General features: G+C 47.8%; 1 protein-coding gene across 1 annotated transcript in view; it reads left to right on the top strand.

Annotated features, from left to right (window-relative positions):
• The first annotated feature begins 7,348 nt into the window (after window positions 1–7,348).
• Window positions 7,349–25,646, top strand: part of LOC137325075 (vesicle-trafficking protein SEC22b) — a 58,162-nt gene continuing 39,864 nt past the window's right edge. Inside the window, exons 1-2 of the mRNA XM_067989772.1 lie at window positions 7,349–7,655; window positions 16,053–16,162. Coding sequence (XP_067845873.1) covers window positions 7,581–7,655; window positions 16,053–16,162 — 185 coding nt within the window. The 5' untranslated portion in view covers window positions 7,349–7,580. The remainder of the gene's footprint in view (window positions 7,656–16,052; window positions 16,163–25,646) is intronic.

The following is a 25,646-nucleotide window of genomic DNA, read 5'->3' on the forward strand; positions in this document are numbered from 1 at the left end:
CACTGCTGGTCTGCGCGTCGGGCGGGCTGTGCATGCGCAGTAAGATCTGTCAGCTGGAGGAGCTCTATTTAAAGGGGCAGTCCTCCACTGACAGATGCTGCAGAAAATAGGAAAAATTACAGCATGGAGCAGCCCAGGGGGAAGGCTGCTCCCAGGTTTAATGATGCCTCATTCCAGGTATCATTGGATGGGGTGAGGAGGAGGGGGAGGACAGAGATCTTCCTCCCGGCGGGCGGGAGGAAGTGGCCTGCCTCTGCCACCAGGAAGGCCTGGATCGAGGTGACAGAGGAGGTCACCTGCACCACCAACATATCGCCCACCTGCATACAGTGCAGGAGGCGCTGCAATGACCTGAGTAGGTCAGCCAAAGTGAGTACACTTACTCATTCCCCTACACTCCGTCTGCCACATCACCGCCCCCACCCCACATCTCCTTCTGCACTGCCAACACTACTCTGTCACATCACCCCTCATACCCACTCAAACCTCATCCTCATCTAACCTGCACTTACTCACCTCGCCAGTACTCATCCCACCACTACCACTCAACCCAATCCTCATACAATCTCATGGCTCTATCTCATACTCACCCTCTCGTGCATCTCTTTCACGGTCAGCCTCACTCAACCTGCCACTACCTGTGCTGCAGCCACAGGGCATGCAGGAGGCAGCGTAAGGCAAACGTGTCATGAGCATGAAGGGGATGCACAAGGGTATTTGAGGGTTTGTCATGGTTGTTACTTATATTGAATTTCTGACCAACTCACATTACATATTATATTGGCACCACTACTGCCACGTCTTCGCGAATCTTGTCTAGTTTGTGCAATAATGCCCTCTCCTGAGGATCACTATGAAGACCCACAACTGATGCCACCCATTGTGTCACTGCAGAGTGCGTGTCGGTGTATTTGCAGGGCTCTTTTGCGCAGGCGACTGAGAGACGTCGGCGATGTCCCCGATGGCACCCTGGAAGGACGTGGAGGAGAAGTTGTTGAGGGCAGTAGTGACTTTGACAGTGACAGGTATGAAGATGGTGCTCGGGCCAGCCGGGAGCAGCTCGGCATGAAGGAAGCTGCAGATGTCCACGACTACATGTCGAGTGACTTTGAGCCTCCGTGTGCACTGCTGCTCAGAGAGGTCCAGGAAGCTGAGCCTCGGTCTGTAGACCCTGTGGCGAGGGTAGTGCCCTCTGCGACGCATCTCTCTCTGCGGTTGCCCTCCCTCCTGCTGTGCAGGTGGATGTGTCACAGCACTCTGTTGTGGAGCTCCACGTGTCAGAGGTGGACGGCGTGGATGGCGAGGCTGGTGATGCTGTTCGCCCTCCGAGGAGGTCATGACTGCAGCTACGGCGGCCCCCATCCGGGAGATGTACATCTGAGGGGGTCCGCAAGGTAGGTACATGTGTCTGGACCTCGGGGTAAGTGTGCAAATTGGTGACTTTGATTGTCGGGAGGAGGGTGGTGGAGGCCAAACTTTGTCCCAAGTGACAGAGTGGCCTCCTGCAATGAGTGAGGGTCTCCCCCCTCCCCCACCTGTCAAATGGACCTTTGCAGCTGCCACAGGCTGATGGCTGCAACAGGTCCATTTGAACTGGGAGTGTTTCCCCCAGTGTGGGAAACAGTCCCAGTTTGCTCTAAAATCCCACCCCTCCTCACATAATCCCTTAATCAGGTCAGTTAATGACCTGAACAAGCCAAATAAATACCTTCAAGTGGCATCCCGCTGGCTTTAATTGCCTGCGGGATTCCCACCAGCGGGGGCTGCGCGCGCACGCCGGCGCGTCAGCGGGGAACCCGGAAGTGTGCGGGTTCGAGGCGGGCTCCGGTCTCGCTCCGGGATTTCCCGATTTTCGGGGCCCCCCGCCAGGAACGCACGCGATAGCGGGTGCTGAAATGCTGCCCCTTGTATCCAGGAATATTTAGTACCCAATCCTGCCCTTTTTTGAGCCAGGTCTCCGTTATCACCATGACATCATATTCCCATGTGACTATTTGTGCCTGTCGCTCACCGACCTTGTTCACCACACTCCGTGTGTTTACACACATGCTGTAAACCAGTCTTAGAGCTTCTCGTATTCTCCCTTAGTCTGACTCCACTTAACACTGTACTATTTCTTACTCTAGTGCTATCCTTCTCTCCCAGTCCTTTATGTCCCTTGTTTCTCCTTTTTAATGTTTCATCCTGGTGCCAATCCTCCTGATAATTTAGTTTAAACCCCCCCCACAGCACTAGCCAACCTCCCTGCGAGGACATTGGTCCCACTCTGTTGAGGTGCAACCCGTCCGGCCTGTACAAGTCCCACCCCCCCCCAAGACCTGGTCCCAATGCCCCAGGAATCTAAAGCCCTCCCTCCTGCACCATCTCTCCAGCCACACATTCATCTGCTCTATCCTCCTATTTCTATACTCGCTGACGCGTGGCACCGGGAGTAATCCGGAGATTACTACCTTTGAGGTCCTGCTTTTTAATCTTTTTCCTAACTCCCTAAAATCTGCCTGCAGGACCTCATCCCTCTCTACCTCAGTCATTGGTACCGATATGGACCACGACCTCTGGCTGTTCATCCTCCCCTTCCGAATGTTCTGCAGCCACTCAGTGACATCCTTGACCCTGGCACCAGGGAGGCAACATACCATCCTGGAATCACATCTGCGGCCACAGAAACGCCTGTCTGTTCCCCTAACCATAGAATCCCCTATCACTATTGATCTCATGACCTTTCTCCTCCCCCTCTGCACAGCTGAGCCGCACATGGTGCTGTGGACTTGTCTCTGGCTGCACTCCCCAGAGGAACCCTCTCCCACAACAGTACCCAGAACTGAACACTGGTTGGAGAGTGAGATGCCGCCAGGAGCTCCTGTACTACATCCTGCTCCTCTTGTCTCCCTGGCGATCACCCAGTCCCTCTCTGCCTGCACTCTTTTAAGCTGCAGGGTCACCACCTCCTGAAACGTACTATCCATGGAGCTCTCAGCCTCGCGGATGCACTGCAGTGACTCCAGCTGTTGTTCAACCTCTGAAATCCTGAGTTTGAGCTCCTCCAGCTGACGACACTTCCTGCACATGGACATGGGAGGCATCCTGGATTTCCCAGGTGGCGCAGGCTGAGGTGCCCTGTCATGCCTCTATTTATTAGATTAGTAACTCACTTACCAGAAATAAACTAAAGACTTAAAATAAAACACCCACCAGCTACTCACCAATCAGTTACGTCCCTTGTGCTGATGTCACTTGAGCTTTTTTCCTCCCTCCCTGGGTCTTGCTTTTTACCTGCTCCAAGGCTCTGACCCTCCGAGGGTCCGAGGCTCCGACCCTCCGAGGCTCTGACCCTCCAAGGCTCCGCCCCCGGTCTCATACAGGCCCGTGCTCGATCTGGACTCCAGGCTCCTGATTGAGGAGGTCCCAGTCTGTTTATAAAACCCTCTGATCGGTCCCAGTGTGTTTATCAATCCCTCTGATAGGTCCCAGTGTGTTTATCAATCCCTCTGATCGGTCCCAGTGTGTTTATCAATCCATCTGATAGGTCCCAGTGTGTTTATCAATCCCTCTGATAGGTCCCAGTGTGTTTATCAATCCCTCTGATCGGTCCCAGTATGTTTATCAATCCCTCTGATCGGTCCCAGTATGTTTATCAATCCCTCTGATCGGTCCCCGTGTGTTTATCAATCCCTCTGATCGGTCCCAGTATGTTTATCAATCCCTCTGATCGGTCCCAGTATGTTTATCAATCCCTCTGATCGGTCCCAGTGTGTTTATCAATCCCTCTGATCGGTCCCAGTATGTTTATCAATCCCTCTGATCGGTCCCCGTGTGTTTATCAATCCCTCTGATCGGTCCCCGTGTGTTTATCAATCCCTCTGATCGGTCCCCGTGTGTTTATCAATCCCTCTGATAGGTCCCCGTGTGTTTATCAATCCCTCTGATCGGTCCCCGTGTGTTTATCAATCCCTCTGATAGGTCCCCGTGTGTTTATCAATCCCTCTGATAGGTCCCCGTGTGTTTATCAATCCCTCTGATAGGTCCCAGTGTGTTTATCAATCCCTCTGATCGGTCCCCGTGTGTTTATCAATCCCTCTGATCGGTCCCTGTGTGTTTATCAATCCCTCTGATAGGTCCCCGTGTGTTTATCAATCCCTCTGATCGGTCCCAGTGTGTTTATCAATCCCTCTGATCGGTCCCAGTGTGTTTATCAATCCCTCTGATCGGTCCCAGTGTGTTTATCAATCCCTCTGATCGGTCCCAGTGTGTTTATCAATCCCTCTGATAGGTCCCCGTGTGTTTATCAATCCCTCTGATAGGTCCCCGTGTGTTTATCCTTCTGTCTCTTTTATTTAATTCAATTATTTCTTACCCTCTCTTTTTTCACTGTCTGTAATTGTTTAAATTCAGTATAAAATGTTGTACCTTTCAGTTCCTGGTTTAACAATTCAGGGACAATGATCGCAGCTTGTAAAAATGCTGCGATCCGATTGCTCGAGGGGAGTGTTCGATCCTCTCACTTCTCCCAGGGTCCGAGCTTCGCTTGAACTGACGCTGGGCTCTTCTCCACTTCCTATTCGAAGAAAAGGTGGCGGTTAGTTAGTGGGTTAGGATAAATCGCTGGAGCACTGAGCACTGTTGGTTCGTCATTCCGAGCAATTTCTGCCCAAAGCTTTTTCTTTGCTGGATTAATTTTTTTCTTCAAATCTAGTCATTTTCAGCAGTTCTTGTCATTTTTTGATTGTTTTCAAGAAAAGTACTCATTTCACTGAAAGAAAGCTTTCGTGGAAATTATTTTTTCTTGAAATAAACACATTTTCAGTAGTTCCTGTCATTTTTTGATTATTTCATCAAAAGTACTTATTTCACTGAGATAAATCCTTTTCTTTCATAAATTATTTTTTTTTCTTCAAGTCTAGTCAGTTTTAGTAGTTCTTGTCACTTATCGATTATCTTTGAAGGTGGCAGGGCAGGTTGAGAAAGTGGTTAAAAAAGCATACAGGATCCTGAGCTTTATAAATAGAGGCAGAGAGTACAAAGTATGGGAGTCATGATGAACCTTTATAAAACACTGGTTCGGCCACAACTGGAGTATTGTGTCCAATTCTGGGCACCGCACTTTAGGAAAGATGTGAAGGCCTTAGAGAGGGTGCAGAAGAGATTTACTGGAATGATTCCAGGGATGAGGGACTTTAGTTCCGTGGATAGACTGGAGAAGCTGGGGTTGTTTTCCTTGGAACAGAGATGGTTGTGAGGAGATTTGATCGAGGTATTCAAAATCATGAAGGGTCCAGACAGAGTAGATAGAGAGAAACTGTTCCCATTGGTGGAAGGGTCAATGACCAGAGGACACAGATTTAAGGTGATTGGCAAAAGAACCAAAGGTGACATGAGGAAAAACTTTTTTACACAGCGAGTGGTTAGGATCTGGAATGCACTGCCCGAGGGGGTGGTGGAGGCAGATTCAATCATGGCCTTCAAAAGGGAACTGGATAAGTACCTGAAAGGAAAAAATTTGCAGGGCTACGGGGATAGGGCGGGGGAGTAGGATGAGCTAGATTGCTCTTAAAAAAGTGCTGGCGAGGACTCGATGTGTCAAATAGCCTCCTTCTGTGCTGTAACTTTTCTATAGAATCATAGAAGTTTACAACATGGAAACAGGCCCTTCGGCCCAACATGTCCATGTCGCCCAGTTTATGCCACTAAGCTAGTCCCAATTGCCTGCACTTGGCCCATATCCCTCTATACCCATCTTACCCATGTAACTGTCAATGTCTATGGGGACGGGGACGAGAGAGAGGGGGGGGGGACGAGAGAGAGGGGGGGGGGGACGAGAGAGAGGGGGGGGGGAACGAGAGAGAGGGGGGGGGACGAGAGAGAGGGGGGGTGGGGACGAGAGAGAGGGGGGGGTGGACGAGAGAGAGGGGGGGTGGGGACGAGAGAGAGGGGGGGGTGGGGATGAGAGAGAGGGGGGGTGGGGACGAGAAAGAGGGGGGGGGACGAGAGAGGGGGGGGGGGACGAGAGAGAGGGGGGGTGGGGACGAGAGAGAGGGGGGGTGGGGACGAGAGAGAGGGGGGGTGGGGACGAGAGAGAGGGGGGGTGGGGACGAGAGAGAGGGGGGGGTGGGGACGAGAGAGAGGGGGGGTGGGGACGAGAGAGGAGGGGGGGTGGGGACGAGAGAGAGGGGGGGTGGGGACGAGAGAGAGGGGGGGGGGGACGAGAGAGAGGGGGGGGGGGACGAGAGAGGGGGGGGGACGAGAGAGAGGTGGGGGGGGACGAGAAAGAGGGGGGGGGGACGAGAGAGGGGGGGGTGGGGGGGGTGGGGACGAGAGAGAGGGGGGGGTGGGGACGAGAGAGAGGGGGGGGTGGGGACGAGAGAGAGGGGGGGGGACGAGAGAGAGGGGGGGGGGGGACGAGAGAGAGGGGGGGGGGGGACGAGAGAGGGGGGGGGGGGACGAGAGAGAGGGGGTGGGGGGGGGGTGGGGACGAGAGAGGGGGGGGGGGTGGGGACGAGAGAGAGGGGGGGTGGGGACGAGAGAGAGGGGGGGGGACGAGAGAGAGGGGGGGGACGAGAGAGGGGGGGTGGGGGGGGTGGGGACGAGAGAGAGGGGGGGGTGGGGACGAGAGAGAGGGGGGGGGGGACGAGAGAGAGGGGGGGGGACGAGAGAGAGGGGGGGGGGGACGAGAGAGAGGGGGGGGGACGAGAAAGGGTGGGGTGGGGACGAGAGAGGGGGGGGACGAGAGAGAGGGGTGGGGACGAGAGAGAGAGGGGTGGGGGGGGGGACGAGAGAGGGGGGGGTGGGGGGGACGAGAGAGAGGGGGGGGGGGGACGAGAGAGAGGGGGGGGGACGAGAGAGAGGGGTGGGGACGAGAGAGAGAGGGGTGGGGGGGGTGACGAGAGAGAGGGGGGGGGACGAGAGAGAGGGGTGGGGACGAGAGAGAGAGGGGTGGGGGGGGGTGACGAGAGAGAGGGGGGGTGGGGGGGACGAGAGAGAGGGGGGGGGGACGAGAGAGAGGGGGGGGGGGACGAGAGAGAGGGGGGGGGGACGAGAGAGAGGGGGGGGGGGGACGAGAGAGAGGGGGGGGGGGACGAGAGAGGGGGGAGGGGGGGACGAGAGAGGGGGGACGAGAGAGGGGGGACGAGAGGGGGGGGACGAGAGAGAGGGGGGGGGGACGAGAGAGAGGGGGGGGGGGACGAGAGAGGGGGGAGGGGGGGACGAGAGAGGGGGGAGGGGGGGGACGAGAGAGGGGGGAGGGGGGGACGAGAGAGGGGGGAGGGGGGGACGAGAGAGAGGGGGGTGGGGGGGGGACGAGAGAGAGGGGGGGGGAGGAGCGATGATCGCGCAATTCCGGAAACTCCCGGTCATTCCGGGAGAGTTGGGAACAGTGCATTGAGGGCGGGCGTTGAGTTGGAGACGCTGCGTCTACTGGCGGAGAGACCGAGGCCGAGACCCGGGAGAGACCGAGGCCCGGGAGAGGCCGAGACCGAGGAGAGACCGAGGCCCGGGAGAGACCGAGGGACCGAGGCCGAGACCCGGGAGAGACCGAGGCCCGGGAGAGACAGAGGGACCGAGGCCGGGCCCTCTCCCCGCTGACGATGGTTCTCCTGACGATGATGGCGCGGGTGGCGGACGGTCTCCCACTCGCTGCATCGATGCAGGAGGACGAGCAGGTGAGTGAGGAGGGAGCGAGGGCTGAGTGAGGAGGGAGGGAGCGGGGAGGGAGTGAGCGAGGAGTGAGTGAGGAGGGAGTGAGTGAGGAGGGAGCGAGGAGGGAGGGAGGGAGCGAGGAGGGAGTGAGCGAGGAGTGAGTGAGCGAGCGAGGGAGGGAGCGAGCGAGGGAGCGGGGAGGGAGGGAGCGAGGAGTGAGGGAGGGAGCGAGGAGTGAGTGAGGAGGGAGCGAGCGAGGGAGGGAGCGGGGAGTGAGGGAGCGAGGAGTGAGTGAGGAGGGAGTGAGTGAGGAGGGAGCGAGGAGGGAGGGAGCGAACGAGGAGGGAGCGAACGAGGAGGGAGCGAGCGAGGAGGGAGGGAGCGGGGAGGGAGGGAGTGAGGGAGCGAGCGAGGGAGGGAGCGAGGAGGGAGCGGGGAGTGAGGGAGCAGGGAGGGAGTGAGGGAGCGAGGAGTGAGTGAGGAGGGAGGGAGCGAGCGAGGGCTGAGTAAGGAGGGAGGGAGCGGGGAGTGAGTGAGGAGGGAGGGAGGGAGCGAGGGCTGAGGGAGGGAGCGAGGAGGGAGGGAGGGAGCAAGGGCTGACTGGCGATGTGGGATCGGTGAATATTGAGTGTTATTCAGGGCGGGCGGTGATATTACACATGGTCATCAGTGGAGTTCAGCACAAACCGATTCCGCGACAGAACAAGAACAGACTGGGCAGGAATCAAAGTACACGGAGAGAAGAGTGAAATAGAAACTGAAAAAGGCAGGATTATAGAAGGTTCCAGCACAGAAGGAGGCCATTCAGCCCATCGAGTCCGTGCCGGCTCTGTGTAAGATCAATCCAGCCAGTCCCACTCCCCCGCCCTATCCCTGTAGTCCTGCAATTCTTTCCCTTCAAGTACTTATCCAGTTCCCTTTTGAAGGCCATGATTGAATCTGCCTCCACCACCCCCTCGGGCAGTGCATTCCAGATCCTAACCACTCGCTGTGTAAAAAAGTTTTTCCTCATGTCACCTTTGGTTCTTTTGCCAATCACCTTAAATCTATGTCCTCTGGTTCTTGACCCTTCCACCAATGGGAACAGTTTCTCTCTATCTACTCTGTCTGGACCCTTCATGATTTTGAATACCTCGATCAAATCTCCTCGCAACCATCTCTGTTCCAAGGAGAACAACCCCAGCTTCTCCAGTCTATCCACGTAACTAAAGTCCCTCATCCCTGGAATCATTCTAGCAAATCTCTTCTGCACCCTCTCTAAGGCCTTCACATCTTTCCTAAAGTGCGGTGCCCAGAACTGGACACAATACTCCAGTTGTGACCAAACCAGTGTTTTATAAGGGTTCGACCATAAGAGATGGCAGTAGGCCATTTGGCCCTTCGAGCCTGCTCCGCTATTTAATGAGATCAGACCTGACCTCATTTTAACTTCAACTCCACTTTCCTGCCTTTTCCCCATCATGACTTCCTTGCTTTTGTACTCTCTGCCTCTATTTATAAATGATGTGGAGATGCCGGTGATGGACTGGGGTTGACAATTGTAAACAATTTTACAACGCCAAGTTATAGTCCAGCAATTTTATTTTAAATTCACAAGCTTTCGGAGACTTCCTCCTTCCTCAGGTAAATGTAAAAAAACATTTACCTGAGGAAGGAGGAAGTCTCCGAAAGCTTGTGAATTTAAAATAAAATTGCTGGACTATAACTTGGTGTTGTAAAATTGTTTACAATCTATTTATAAAGCCTAGGATCCTGTATGCTTTTTTAACCACTTTCTCAACCTGCCCTGCAACCTTCAATGATTTGTGCACATATACCCCCAGATCTCTCTGTTCCTGTACCCCTTTTGGAATTGTGCCCTTTAGTTTATATTGCCTCTCCTCATTCTTCCTACTGAAATGTATCACTTCACATTTTTCTGCGTTAAATTTCATCTGCCACGTGTCCGGCCATTCCACCAGCCTGTCTATATCCTCTTGAAGTCTATCACTATCCTCCTCACTGTTTACTACACTTCCAAGTTTTGTGTCATCTGCAAATTTTGAAATTGTGCCCTGTACACCCAAGTTAAAGACATTAATATATATCAAGAAAAGCAGTGGTCCCAGCACTGACCCCTGGGGAACACCACTGTACACCTCCCTCCAGTCCGAAAACCTGTCTGTTTCCTGTCCCTCAGCCAATTCTGTATCCATGTTGCCACTGCCCCTTTTATTCCATGGGTTTCAATTTTGCAGACAGATGTGGCACTTTATCAAACGCCTTTTGAAAGTCGATATACACCACATCAACCCTCTCTGTTGCCTCATCAAAAAACTCAAATCACGTTAATCAAACATGATTTGCCTTTAACAAATCTGTGCTGGCTTTCCTTTACTAACCCACACTTGTCCAAGTGACTATTCATTTTGTTCCGGATTATCGTTTCTAAAAGGTTCCCCACCACCGAGGTTAAATATTTGCAGTTCTCTGGTCCTGTGGCATTTCCACCCTTACTTCCTTCAGTAATCAAGAAGGCTAATGGAATGCTGGCCTTTATATCTCGAGGACTGGAGTACAAGGGGGCAGAAGTTATGCTGCAGCTATACAAAACCCTGGTTAGACCACACCTGGAGTACTGTGAGCAGTTCTGGGCACCGCACCTTCGGAAGGACATATTGGCCTTGGAGGGAGTGCAGCGTAGGTTTACTAGAATGATACCCGGACTTCAAGGGTTAAGTTACGAGGAGAGATTACACAAATTGGGGTTGTATTCTCTAGAGTTTCGAAGGTTAAGGGGTGATCTGATCGAAGTTTATAAGATATTAAAGGGAACAGATAGGGTGGATAGAGAGAAACTATTTCCGCTGGTTGGGGATTCTAGGAGTAGGGGGCACTGTCTAAAAATTAGAGCCAGACCTTTCAGGAGCGAGATTAGAAAACATTTCTACACACAAAGGGTTGTAGAAGTTTGGAACTCTCTTCCGCAAACGGCAATTGATACTAGCTCAATTGCTAAATTTAAATCTGAGATGGATAGCTTTTTGGCAACCAAAGGTATTAAGGGATATGGGCCAAAGGCAGGTATATGGAGTTAGATCACAGATCAGCCATGATCTTATCAAATGGCGGAGCAGGCACGAGGGGCTGAATGGCCTATTCCTGTTCCTATGTTCAACTACCTCCTCTTTTACTGTGACTCTGGCAGCATCTTCTTCCTTGGTAAAGACAGATGCAAAGTACTCATTTAGTACCTCCGCCATCTCCTCTGCCTCCATGAGCAGATCTTTTTGGTCCCTAATCGTTCCAACACCTCCTCTTACTATCCGTTTACTATTTATATGCCCATAAAAGACTTTTGGATTTCCTTTTATGTTGACCGCCAGTCTATTCTCATACTCTCTCTTTGCCCCTCTAGTTTCTTTTTTCACTTCCCCTCTGAACTTTCTATATTCAGCCTGGTTCTCACTTGTATTATCAACCTAACATCTGTCATACGCCCCTTTTTCTGCTTCATCTTACTCTCTCTCTTTCCTCATCCAGGGAGCTCTGGCTTTAGTTGCCCTACCTTTCCCCCTCGTGGGAATGAACTTAGTCTGTACCTGAACCATCTCCTCTTTAAAGGCCACCCACTGTTCGATTACAGTTTTGCCTGCCAGTCTTCGAGTCCAATTTACCTGGGCCAGATCCGTTCTCAACCCATTGAAATTGGCCTACTTCCAATTTTTACTTTAGTATTTTTACTCTAGATTGCTTCTTGTCCTTTTCCATAACTAATTCAAATAATATGACACTATGATCGCTGTTCCCTAAATGCTCCCCCACTGACTTTTGCTCCACTTGGCCCACCTCATTTCCCAGAACCAGATCCTCCTTCCTCGTTGGGCCGGAAACAGACTGATGAAGAAAGTTCTCCTGAACACACTTCAGAAATTCCTCCCCCTCTCTGCCCTTTACACTATTACTATCCCAGTCTATATTAGGATAGTTGAAGTCCCCCATTATCACTACTCTAAGGCTCTTGCACCTCTCTGTAATTTCCCTGTAAATTTTCTCCTCTATCTCCTTCCCACTAGTTGGTGCCTATAGAATACACCCAGTAGTGTAATGGCACCTCTATTGTTTCTTAACTCTAACCAAATAGATTCTGTCCTTGACCCCTCCAGGACATCTCTCTCTCTCTCCAGCACTGCAATATTCTCCTCAATCAATACTGCCACCCCGCCTCCCCCTCCTTTTCTTCCTTCCCTATCTTTCCTGAACACCTTGTATCCAGGAATATTTAGTACCCAATCCTGCCCTTTTTGAGCCAGGTCGCCATTATCGCCATGACATCATATTCCCATGTGACTATTTGTGCCTGCAGCTATGTGGCACTTTATCAAATGCCTTTTGAAAGCCCATATACATAACATCAGCCACACTACACTCATCCATCCTCTCCGTTACTTCATCAAAGAACTGGGTGGCAGGACAGGTTGAGAAAGTGGTTTCAAAGCAGACGGGATCCTGGGCTTTATAAATAGAGGCAGAGAGTACAAAGTATGGAAGTCATGATGAACCTTTATAAAACACTGGTTCGGCCACAACTGGAGTATTGTGTCCAGTTCTGGGCACCGCACTTTAGGAAAGATGTGAAGGCCTTAGAGAGGGTGCAGAAGAGATTTACTGGAATGATTCCAGGGATGAGGGACTTTAGTTACATGGACAGACTGGAGAAGCTGGGGTTGTTCTCCTTGGAACAGAGACGGGTGCGAGGAGATTTGATCGAGGTATTCAAAATCATCAAGGGTCTGGACAGAATAGATAGAGAGAAACTATTCCCATTGGTGGAAGGGTCAAGAACCAGATGACACAGATTTAAAGTGATTGGCAAAAGAACCAAAGGTGACATGAGGAAAAACCTTTTACACAGCGAGTGGTTAGGATCTGGAATGCACTGCCCGAGGGGGTGGTGGAGGCAGATTCAATCATGGCCTTCAAAAGGGAACTGGATAAGTAAATGAAAGGAAAAAATTTACAGGGCTACGGGGATAGGGCGGGGGAGTGGGACTAGCTGGATTGCTCTTGCTAAGAGCCAGCGCGGACTTGATGGGCCGAATGGCCTTCTTCTGTGCTGTAACCCTCTATGATTCTCTAACTCAATCACATCTGTCAAACATGGTTTTCCTTTAACAAATCCATGCTGACTTTCATTTATTAGCACATTCTTTTCCACGTGTCAGTTAATTTTGTCCCAGATTATTGTCTCTGAAAGTTTCCCCACCCCCGATGTTAGGCTGACTGGCCTGTAATTGTCGTGTTTATCGCTCTGCCCTTTTTTGAACAGGGTGTAACATTTGTAGTCCCCAGGCACCGTCCCCATACCTGAGGAGGATTGGAAGATTATGGCCAGAGCCTCCGCAATTTCCACCCTTACTTCCCTCAGTAACCTCGGATGCATCCCATCCGGACCGGGTGACTTTTCTACTTTGAGTACTGCCAATCTTTTAAGTCCCTCCTCTTTATCTATTTTTATCCTATCCAATATCACCACTACCTCCTCCTTTACTGATATAATGGCAGCGTCCTCTCCTCTAGTGAAGACCGATGTGAAGTTCTCATTTAATACCTCAGTCATGAGCTCTACCTCCACAAGAAGGTCTTTTGTTGCTAATCAGCCGCACCCTTCCTTTGACGGTCCTTTTACTATTTATATGTTTTTAGAAGATTTTTGTGTTCCCTTTTATGTCAGCTGTTAATCTATTCTCAGACTCTCCCTTTGCCCCGCTTATTCCTTTTTTAGATCTCCTGTACTTTCTGTATTCAGCCTGGTTCTCTACTGTATTATGAACCGTACATTTATAATAAGTCTCCTTTTTCTGTTTCATTTTAATCTCTATATCTTTAGACATCCAGGGAGCTCTAGATTTGGATGCTGTTCCTTTCCCCCTCATGGGAATGTGTTTACTCTGTACCCGAACCATCAAGGCCTTCCATTGTTCAATTAATGTTTTGCCTAACAATTTCTGATTCCAGTCCACCTGTGCAAGATCCCATTTTAACTCACTGAAATTAGCTCTCCTCCAGTTAAGTATTTTAATGCTTGATTGTGCCATGTCTCTTTCTATAACTATTCAAAACTCAATGATATTATGATCACTGTTCCCCAAATGCTCCCTCACTGAAACACTTGCCCCACTTCATTCCCCAGAACTAGATCCAGCACTGCTTCCTTCCTCGTTGGGTTGGAAACACACTGTACACATTTCAGGAATTCCTCCCCCTCTTTGCCCTTTACACTGTTACTGTGTCAGTCTATAATTGAAGTCCCCCATTATCACTACTCTATAGTTCTTGCGTCTTTCTGTAATTTGCCTGCAAATTTGTTCCTCTATCTCCTTCCCACTATTTGGTGGCCTGTAGTATACACCCAGAACCAAATAGATTCTGTCTTTGACCCCTCAACTACATCATCCCTTTCCAGTGCTGTATCAGTATCTTTGATCAATACTATCAACCCCCCTCCCCCCCACCTTTCATTCCATCCCTCTCTTTCCTGAATACCTTGTAGCCAGGAATATTAAGTACCCAATCCCCCCTTCTTTGAGCCAGGTCTCTGATATTGCCACTATATCCTAGTCCCACATGGCGACTTGAGCCTGTAGCTCACCAACCTTATTTACCACACTACGTAAATTTACACACATGCACTCCAAACCCATCTTAGACTGACTCTCATTTGCCCCTGTCTGATCCCTCCAATGCCTGAACTATTCATACTCTAGTGCTATTTGTCCCTCCCAGTCCTCTGTGCACCTTGTTTCTCATCTCTCATGTTTCATCCTGGTGCCCATCCCCCTGCCAAATTAGTTTAAACCCTCCCCCACTGCACTAGCTAACCTCCCCGCGAGGATTTTGATCCCAGCTCTGTTGAGGTGCAACCCGTCCATCTTGAACAGATCCCAATGCCCCAGGAATCTGAAGCCCTCCCTCCTGCACCATTGCTCCAGCCACACATTAACCTACTATTCCTGTACTCACGAGCGTATGGCACTGGGAATAATCCAGAGATTACTATCTTTTGAGGTCCTGCTTTTTAACTTCCTCCCTAGCTCCTGAAACTCTGACCACAGGACCTCAAATCCTTTTCTTTCCTCTGTCATTGGTTCCCTCATGGATCACATGGCTGTTCCTCTTTCCCTGAGCAGAATTAGAGATATCAAAAAATATATCCACACAGGGAGTGAATTAGAGATATAAATGTAATCCAACCCCTTCACCCCTCCCTCCATCCCCACCACCATCTGCCACCTTCTCGCCCTCTCATTAACCTGCCTATATGCCTTTGCAGACTCTTTGTGTCCTCCTCACAGCTTACTTTCCCACCTAGTTTTGTATCGTCAGCAAACTTGGATACATTACACTCAGTCCCTTCATCTAAGTCATTAATATAGATTGTAAATAGCTGAGGCCCAAGCACTGATCCTTGTGACACCCCACTAGTTACAGCCTGCCAACCTGAGAATGACCCGTTTATCCCTACTCTCTGTTTTCTGTCCGTTAACCAATCCTCTGTCCATGCTAATATAATATAATACCCCCATCCCATGAGCCCTAATCTTGTGTAACAACCTCTTGGTGGCACCTTATCGAATGCCTTTTGAAAATCTAAATAAACTACATCCACTGGTTCCCCATTATCTACCCTGCTAGTTACATCCTCAAAAAACTCTAATAAATTTGTCAAACATGATTTCCCTTTCATAAAACCATGTTCACTCTGCCTAATCATATTATGATTTTCTTAGTGCCCTGTTACCACATCCTTAATAATGGATTCCAGCATTTTCCTGATGACTGATGTTAGGCTAACTGGCCTGTAGTTCCCTGTTTTCTCTCTCCCTCCTTTCTTGAATAGCTGGGTCACATTTGCTACCTTCCAATCCGCTGGGACCGTTGTAGAATCCAGGGAATTTTGGAAGATCACAACCAATGCATCCACTATCTCTGCAGCCACCTCTTTTAGATCCCTCGGATGCAGGCCACTGCTCCCTCTGTCCCCTCCGCCACCCACTCCGTCCCCTTCTCCTCTACCTGATTTCCCTTCACTCCCTCATTCCCGTTCACTCTTCTCTTGAATCACTACCTCCCGTGATAGAACTGTACCCACCAGTAATTCATTCTTGTGTTATACCCCTCTCACCAGACATTGCTGAGAATTTGAAGCACAGCTTAAGAGGGCAGGATATGAAAATGCACCCTGCAGCGACAGTGTTGTGTGTTGGTATTATTATCATGCTCACTTCTTTAATTGTGCAAGGGTATGCATAGTTCAGTGAGTGGGTGGTGTGTTCAGCCTGTGCTTCAAACTACTAGTCCAAGGAGTTGGAGTCAGTTGCTCTTCGAATCGCCTGTCCTTTATCCAGTCTTCGCTCAACACATTACTTTGCCTTTTCCAGTCTGGACGAGATCTGCAGCATTACCAGAGCCAGGCCAAACAGCTCTTCCGCAAGCTCAATGAGCAGTCTCCCACACGGTGTACACTGCAAGCTGGACCCATGTCTTTTCAGTAAGTACCACACTTCCACGATATTCACCGAGTTTGGTACCTCTCCCCCTCTCCAGAAGCGACAGACTCATTTGGCAATACAGTTCAAAGAGTGTGTAACCCAGGGGGGCAAATGAACCTTGACACCAAGTGTCAAATGGCTAGATTGGTTCTGGAAGGTATTATCACTGATCTGACACGGCCCTGCATCACCACTCAGTCTCCAGTTTGCGTCATTGGCTTGTGATTAGCAGCAGCAATCCGAGCAGATTTTGTGATTGAAACTAGGCCAAGAGACTGCATTCACCTTGATATATATCACAGTGATCCACAGTCAGTGTCTGACACACGATATAAATAATCAATGATCCACAGTCAGTGTCTGACACACAATATAAATAATCAATGATCCACAGTCAGTGTCTGACACACAATATAAATAATCAATGATCCACAGTCAGTGTCTGACACACTATATAAATAATCAGTGATCCACAGTCAGTGTCTGACACACGATATAAATAATCAATGATCCACAGTCAGTGTCTGACACACAATATAAATAATCAATGATCCACAGTCAGTGTCTGGCACACGATATAAATAATCAATGATCCACAGTCAGTGTCTGACACACTATATAAATAATCAGTGATCCACAGTCATGTCTGAAACACGATATAAATAATCAATGATCCACAGTCAGTGTCTGACACACTATATAAATAATCAATGATCCACAGTCAGTGTCTGACACACAATATAAATAATCAATGATCCACAGTCAGTGTCTGACACACTATATAAATAATCAATGATCTACAGTCAGTGTCTGACACACGATATAAATAATCAATGATCCACAGTCAGTGTCTGACACACTATATAAATAATCAATGATCTACAGTCAGTGTCTGACACACGATATAAATAATCAATGATCTACAGTCAGTGTCTGACACACGATATAAATAATCAGTGATCCACAGTCAGTGTCTGACACACTATATAAATAATCAATGATCTACAGTCAGTGTCTGAAACACTATATAAATAATCAATGATCTACAGTCAGTGTCTGACACACGATATAGAATCATAGAATCATAGAAGTTACAACATGGAAACAGGCCCTTCGGCCCAACATGTCCATGTCGCCCAGTTTATACCACTAAGCTAGTCCCAATTGCCTGCACTTGGCCCATATCCCTCGATACCCATCTTCCCCATGTAACTGTCCAAATGCTTTTTAAAAGACAAAATTGTACCCGCCTCTACTACTGCCTCTGGCAGCTCGTTCCAGACACTCACCACCCTTTGAGTGAAAAAATTGCCCCTCTGGATCCTTTTGTATCTCTCCCCTCTCACCTTAAATCTGTGCCCCCTCGTTATAGACTCCCCTACCTTTGGGAAAAGATTTTGACTATCGACCTTATCTATGCCCCTCATTATTTTATAGACTTGTATAAGATCACCCCTTAACCTCCTACTCTCCAGGGAATAAAGTCCCAGTCTGTCTAACCTCTCCCTGTAAGTCAAACCATCAAGTCCCGGTAGCATCCTAGTAAATCTTTTCTGCACTCTTTCTAGTTTAATAATATCCTTTCTATAATAGGGTGACCAGAACTGTACACAGTACTCCAAGTGTGGCCTCACCAATGCCCTGTACAACTTCAACAAGACATCCCAACTCCTGCATTCAATGTTCTGACCAATGAAACCAAGCATGCTGAATGCCTTCTTCACCACCCTATCCACCTGTGACTCCACTTTCAAGGAGCTATGAATCTGTACTCCTAGATCTCTTTGTTCGATAACTCTCCCCAACGCCCTACCATTAACGGAGTAGGTCCTGGCCCGATTCGATCTACCAAAATGCATCACCTCACATTTATCTAAATTAAACTCCATCTGCCATTCATCGGCCCACTGGCCCAATTTATCAAGATCCCGTTGCAATCCTAGATAACCTTCTTCACTGTCCACAATGCCACCAATCTTGGTGTCATCTGCAAACTTACTAACCATGCCTCCTAAATTCTCATCCAAATCATTAATATAAATAACAAATAACAGCGGACCCAGCACCGATCCCTGAGGCACACCGCTGGACACAGGCATCCAGTTTGAAAAACAACCCTCGACAACCACCCTCTGTCTTCTGTCGTCAAGCCAATTTTGTATCCAATTGGCTACCTCACCTTGGATCCCATGAGATTTAACCTTATGTAACAACCTACCATGCGGTACCTTGTCAAATGCTTTGCTGAAGTCCATGTAGACCACGTCTACTGCACAGCCCTCATCTATCTTCTTGGTTACCCCTTCAAAAAACTCAATCAAATTCGTGAGACATGATTTTCCTCTCACAAAACCATGCTGACTGTTCCTAATTAGTCCCTGCCTCTCCAAATGCCTGTAGATCCTGTCCCTCAGAATACCCTCTAACAACTTACCCACTACAGATGTCAGGCTCACTGGTCTGTAGTTCCCAGGCTTTTCCCTGCCGCCCTTCTTAAACAAAGGCACAACATTTGCTACCCTCCAATCTTCAGGCACCTCACCTGTAGCGGTGGATGATTCAAATATCTCTGCTAGGGGACCCGCAATTTCCTCCCTAACCTCCCATAACGTCCTGGGATACATTTCATCAGGTCCCGGAGATTTATCTACCTTGATGCGCGTTAAGACTTCCAGCACCTCCCTCTCTGTAATATGTACACTCCTCAAGACATCACTATTTATTTCCCCAAGTTCCCTAACATCCATGCCTTTCTCAACCGTAAATACCGATGTGAAATATTCATTCAGGATCTCACCCATCTCTTGTGGTTCCGCACATAGATGACCTTGTTGATCCTTAAGAGGCCCTACTCTCTCCCTAGTTACCCTTTTGCCCTTTATGTATTTGTAGAAGCTCTTTGGATTCACCTTTGCCTGATCTGCCAAAGCAATCTCATATCCCCTTTTTGCCCTCCTGATTTCTCTCTTAACTCTACTCCGGCAATCTCTATACTCTTCAAGGGATCCACTTGATCCCAGCTGCCTATGCATGTCATATGCCTCCTTCTTATTTTTGACTAGTGCCTCAATCTCCCGAGTCATCCAAGGTTCCCTACTTCTACCAGCCTTGCCCTTCACTTTATAAGGAATGTGCTTACCCTGAACCCTGGTTAACACACTTTTGAAAGCCTCCCACTTACCAGACGTCCCTTTGCCTGCCAACAGACTCTCCCAATCAACTTCTGAAAGTTCCTGTCTAATACCATCAAAATTGGCCTTTCCCCAATTTAGAATTTTAACTTTTGGGCCAGACCTATCCTTCTCCATAGCTATCTTAAAACTAATGGAATTATGATCACTGGTCCCAAAGTGATCCCTCACTAACACTTCTGTCACCTGCCCTTCCTTATTTCCCAAGAGGAGGTCAAGTTTTGCCCCCTCTCTAGTCGGGCCATCCACATACTGAATGAGAAATTCCTCCTGAATACACTCAACAAATTTCTCTCCATCCAAGCCCCTAATGCTATGGCTGTCCCAGTCAATGTTGGGAAAGTTAAAGTCACCTACTATTACCACCCTATTTTTCTTGCAGCTGTCTGTAATCTCCTTACATATTTGCTCCTCAATTTCCCGTTGACTATTTGGGGGTCTGTAGTACAATCCTATCAAAGTGATCTCTCCCTTCTTATTTTTCAGTTCTACCCATATAGACTCAGTGGGCGAACCCTCGGATATATCCCCTCTCACTACTGCCGTGATGTTCTCCCTAATCAAGAACGCAACTCCCCCTCCTCTCTTACCTCCTGCTCTATCTTTCCTATAGCATCTGTACCCTGGAACATTGAGCTGCCAGTCCTGCCCCTCCCTTAGCCATGTTTCAGTAATAGCTATAACATCCCAGTCCCATGTACCCATCCATGCCCTGAGTTCATCTGCCTTGCCCATCAGACTTCTTGCATTGAAATAAATGCAGTTTAATCTAGACTTCCCTTGGTCTTTGCCCTGCTTTCTCAGACCATCTGTCCGGTCATGTTCTGTACACTCTCCCTTACTGCCTTTTGTTTCTGTCACCACTTTATTTCCCACTGACTTCCTGCATCGGTTCCCATCCCCCTGCCACATTAGTTTAAACCCTCCCCAACAGCACTGGCAAACACTCCCCCTAGGACATTGGTTCCAGTCCTGCCCAGATGCAGACCGTCCAATTTGTACTGGTCCCACCTCCCCCAGAACCGGTTCCAATGGCCAGAACCGGTTCCAATGGCCAATGATCTACAGTCAGTGTCTGAAACACTATATAAATAATCAATGATCCACAGTCAGTGTCTGACACACTATATAAATAATCAATGATCTACAGTCAGTGTCTGACACACGATATAAATAATCAGTGATCCACAGTCAGTGTCTGACACACTATATAAATAATCAATGATCTACAGTCAGTGTCTGACACACAATATAAATAATCAATGATCCACAGTCAGTGTCTGACACACTATATAAATAATCAATGATCCACAGTCAGTGTCTGACACACGATATAAATAATCAGTGATCCACAGTCAGTGTCTGACACACTATATAAATAATCAGTGATCCACAGTCATGTCTGAAACACGATATAAATAATCAATGATCCACAGTCAGTGTCTGACACACTATATAAATAATCAATGATCTACAGTCAGTGTCTGAAACACGATATAAATAATCAATGATCCACAGTCAGTGTCTGACACACGATATAAATAATCAATGATCCACAGTCAGTGTCTGACACACAATATAAATAATCAATGATCCACAGTCAGTGTCTGGCACACGATATAAATAATCAATGATCCACAGTCAGTGTCTGACACACTATATAAATAATCAGTGATCCACAGTCATGTCTGAAACACGATATAAATAATCAATGATCCACAGTCAGTGTCTGACACACTATATAAATAATCAATGATCTACAGTCAGTGTCTGAAACACGATATAAATAATCAATGATCCACAGTCAGTGTCTGACACACTATATAAATAATCAATGATCCACAGTCAGTGTCTGACACACAATATAAATAATCAATGATCCACAGTCAGTGTCTGACACACTATATAAATAATCAGTGATCCACAGTCAGTGTCTGACACACGATATAAATAATCAATGATCCACAGTCAGTGTCTGACACACAATATAAATAATCAATGATCCACAGTCAGTGTCTGGCACACGATATAAATAATCAATGATCCACAGTCAGTGTCTGACACACTATATAAATAATCAGTGATCCACAGTCATGTCTGAAACACGATATAAATAATCAATGATCCACAGTCAGTGTCTGACACACTATATAAATAATCAATGATCTACAGTCAGTGTCTGAAACACGATATAAATAATCAATGATCCACAGTCAGTGTCTGACACACTATATAAATAATCAATGATCTACAGTCAGTGTCTGACACACGATATAAATAATCAATGATCCACAGTCAGTGTCTGACACACTATATAAATAATCAATGATCTACAGTCAGTGTCTGACACACGATATAAATAATCAATGATCTACAGTCAGTGTCTGACACACGATATAAATAATCAGTGATCCACAGTCAGTGTCTGACACACTATATAAATAATCAATGATCTACAGTCAGTGTCTGAAACACTATATAAATAATCAATGATCTACAGTCAGTGTCTGACACACGATATAGAATCATAGAATCATAGAAGTTACAACATGGAAACAGGCCCTTCGGCCCAACATGTCCATGTCGCCCAGTTTATACCACTAAGCTAGTCCCAATTGCCTGCACTTGGCCCATATCCCTCGATACCCATCTTCCCCATGTAACTGTCCAAATGCTTTTTAAAAGACAAAATTGTACCCGCCTCTACTACTGCCTCTGGCAGCTCGTTCCAGACACTCACCACCCTTTGAGTGAAAAAATTGCCCCTCTGGATCCTTTTGTATCTCTCCCCTCTCACCTTAAATCTGTGCCCCCTCGTTATAGACTCCCCTACCTTTGGGAAAAGATTTTGACTATCGACCTTATCTATGCCCCTCATTATTTTATAGACTTGTATAAGATCACCCCTTAACCTCCTACTCTCCAGGGAATAAAGTCCCAGTCTGTCTAACCTCTCCCTGTAAGTCAAACCATCAAGTCCCGGTAGCATCCTAGTAAATCTTTTCTGCACTCTTTCTAGTTTAATAATATCCTTTCTATAATAGGGTGACCAGAACTGTACACAGTACTCCAAGTGTGGCCTCACCAATGCCCTGTACAACTTCAACAAGACATCCCAACTCCTGCATTCAATGTTCTGACCAATGAAACCAAGCATGCTGAATGCCTTCTTCACCACCCTATCCACCTGTGACTCCACTTTCAAGGAGCTATGAATCTGTACTCCTAGATCTCTTTGTTCGATAACTCTCCCCAACGCCCTACCATTAACGGAGTAGGTCCTGGCCCGATTCGATCTACCAAAATGCATCACCTCACATTTATCTAAATTAAACTCCATCTGCCATTCATCGGCCCACTGGCCCAATTTATCAAGATCCCGTTGCAATCCTAGATAACCTTCTTCACTGTCCACAATGCCACCAATCTTGGTGTCATCTGCAAACTTACTAACCATGCCTCCTAAATTCTCATCCAAATCATTAATATAAATAACAAATAACAGCGGACCCAGCACCGATCCCTGAGGCACACCGCTGGACACAGGCATCCAGTTTGAAAAACAACCCTCGACAACCACCCTCTGTCTTCTGTCGTCAAGCCAATTTTGTATCCAATTGGCTACCTCACCTTGGATCCCATGAGATTTAACCTTATGTAACAACCTACCATGCGGTACCTTGTCAAATGCTTTGCTGAAGTCCATGTAGACCACGTCTACTGCACAGCCCTCATCTATCTTCTTGGTTACCCCTTCAAAAAACTCAATCAAATTCGTGAGACATGATTTTCCTCTCACAAAACCATGCTGACTGTTCCTAATTAGTCCCTGCCTCTCCAAATGCCTGTAGATCCTGTCCCTCAGAATACCCTCTAACAACTTACCCACTACAGATGTCAGGCTCACTGGTCTGTAGTTCCCAGGCTTTTCCCTGCCGCCCTTCTTAAACAAAGGCACAACATTTGCTACCCTCCAATCTTCAGGCACCTCACCTGTAGCGGTGGATGATTCAAATATCTCTGCTAGGGGACCCGCAATTTCCTCCCTAACCTCCCATAACGTCCTGGGATACATTTCATCAGGTCCCGGAGATTTATCTACCTTGATGCGCGTTAAGACTTCCAGCACCTCCCTCTCTGTAATATGTACACTCCTCAAGACATCACTATTTATTTCCCCAAGTTCCCTAACATCCATGCCTTTCTCAACCGTAAATACCGATGTGAAATATTCATTCAGGATCTCACCCATCTCTTGTGGTTCCGCACATAGATGACCTTGTTGATCCTTAAGAGGCCCTACTCTCTCCCTAGTTACCCTTTTGCCCTTTATGTATTTGTAGAAGCTCTTTGGATTCACCTTTGCCTGATCTGCCAAAGCAATCTCATATCCCCTTTTTGCCCTCCTGATTTCTCTCTTAACTCTACTCCGGCAATCTCTATACTCTTCAAGGGATCCACTTGATCCCAGCTGCCTATGCATGTCATATGCCTCCTTCTTATTTTTGACTAGTGCCTCAATCTCCCGAGTCATCCAAGGTTCCCTACTTCTACCAGCCTTGCCCTTCACTTTATAAGGAATGTGCTTACCCTGAACCCTGGTTAACACACTTTTGAAAGCCTCCCACTTACCAGACGTCCCTTTGCCTGCCAACAGACTCTCCCAATCAACTTCTGAAAGTTCCTGTCTAATACCATCAAAATTGGCCTTTCCCCAATTTAGAATTTTAACTTTTGGGCCAGACCTATCCTTCTCCATAGCTATCTTAAAACTAATGGAATTATGATCACTGGTCCCAAAGTGATCCCTCACTAACACTTCTGTCACCTGCCCTTCCTTATTTCCCAAGAGGAGGTCAAGTTTTGCCCCCTCTCTAGTCGGGCCATCCACATACTGAATGAGAAATTCCTCCTGAATACACTCAACAAATTTCTCTCCATCCAAGCCCCTAATGCTATGGCTGTCCCAGTCAATGTTGGGAAAGTTAAAGTCACCTACTATTACCACCCTATTTTTCTTGCAGCTGTCTGTAATCTCCTTACATATTTGCTCCTCAATTTCCCGTTGACTATTTGGGGGTCTGTAGTACAATCCTATCAAAGTGATCTCTCCCTTCTTATTTTTCAGTTCTACCCATATAGACTCAGTGGGCGAACCCTCGGATATATCCCCTCTCACTACTGCCGTGATGTTCTCCCTAATCAAGAACGCAACTCCCCCTCCTCTCTTACCTCCTGCTCTATCTTTCCTATAGCATCTGTACCCTGGAACATTGAGCTGCCAGTCCTGCCCCTCCCTTAGCCATGTTTCAGTAATAGCTATAACATCCCAGTCCCATGTACCCATCCATGCCCTGAGTTCATCTGCCTTGCCCATCAGACTTCTTGCATTGAAATAAATGCAGTTTAATCTAGACTTCCCTTGGTCTTTGCCCTGCTTTCTCAGACCATCTGTCCGGTCATGTTCTGTACACTCTCCCTTACTGCCTTTTGTTTCTGTCACCACTTTATTTCCCACTGACTTCCTGCATCGGTTCCCATCCCCCTGCCACATTAGTTTAAACCCTCCCCAACAGCACTGGCAAACACTCCCCCTAGGACATTGGTTCCAGTCCTGCCCAGATGCAGACCGTCCAATTTGTACTGGTCCCACCTCCCCCAGAACCGGTTCCAATGGCCAGAACCGGTTCCAATGGCCAATGATCTACAGTCAGTGTCTGAAACACTATATAAATAATCAATGATCTACAGTCAGTGTCTGACACACGATATAAATAATCAGTGATCCACAGTCAGTGTCTGACACACTATATAAATAATCAATGATCTACAGTCAGTGTCTGACACACAATATAAATAATCAATGATCCACAGTCAGTGTCTGACACACTATATAAATAATCAATGATCCACAGTCAGTGTCTGACACACGATATAAATAATCAGTGATCCACAGTCAGTGTCTGACACACTATATAAATAATCAATGATCCACAGTCAGTGTCTGACACACAATATAAATAATCAATGATCCACAGTCAGTGTCTGACACACTATATAAATAATCAATGATCTACAGTCAGTGTCTGACACACAATATAAATAATCAATGATCCACAGTCAGTGTCTGACACACAATATAAATAATCAATGAACTACAGTCAGTGTCTGACACATGATATAAATAATCAATGAACTACAGTCAGTGTCTGACACACGATATAAATAATCAATGATCCACAGTCAGTGTCTGACACACTATATAAATAATCAATGAACTACAGTCAGTGTC

The sequence above is a fragment of the Heptranchias perlo genome, chromosome 9 (assembly GCF_035084215.1).
Source record: "Heptranchias perlo isolate sHepPer1 chromosome 9, sHepPer1.hap1, whole genome shotgun sequence".
Classification (NCBI taxonomy): domain Eukaryota; kingdom Metazoa; phylum Chordata; class Chondrichthyes; order Hexanchiformes; family Hexanchidae; genus Heptranchias; species Heptranchias perlo.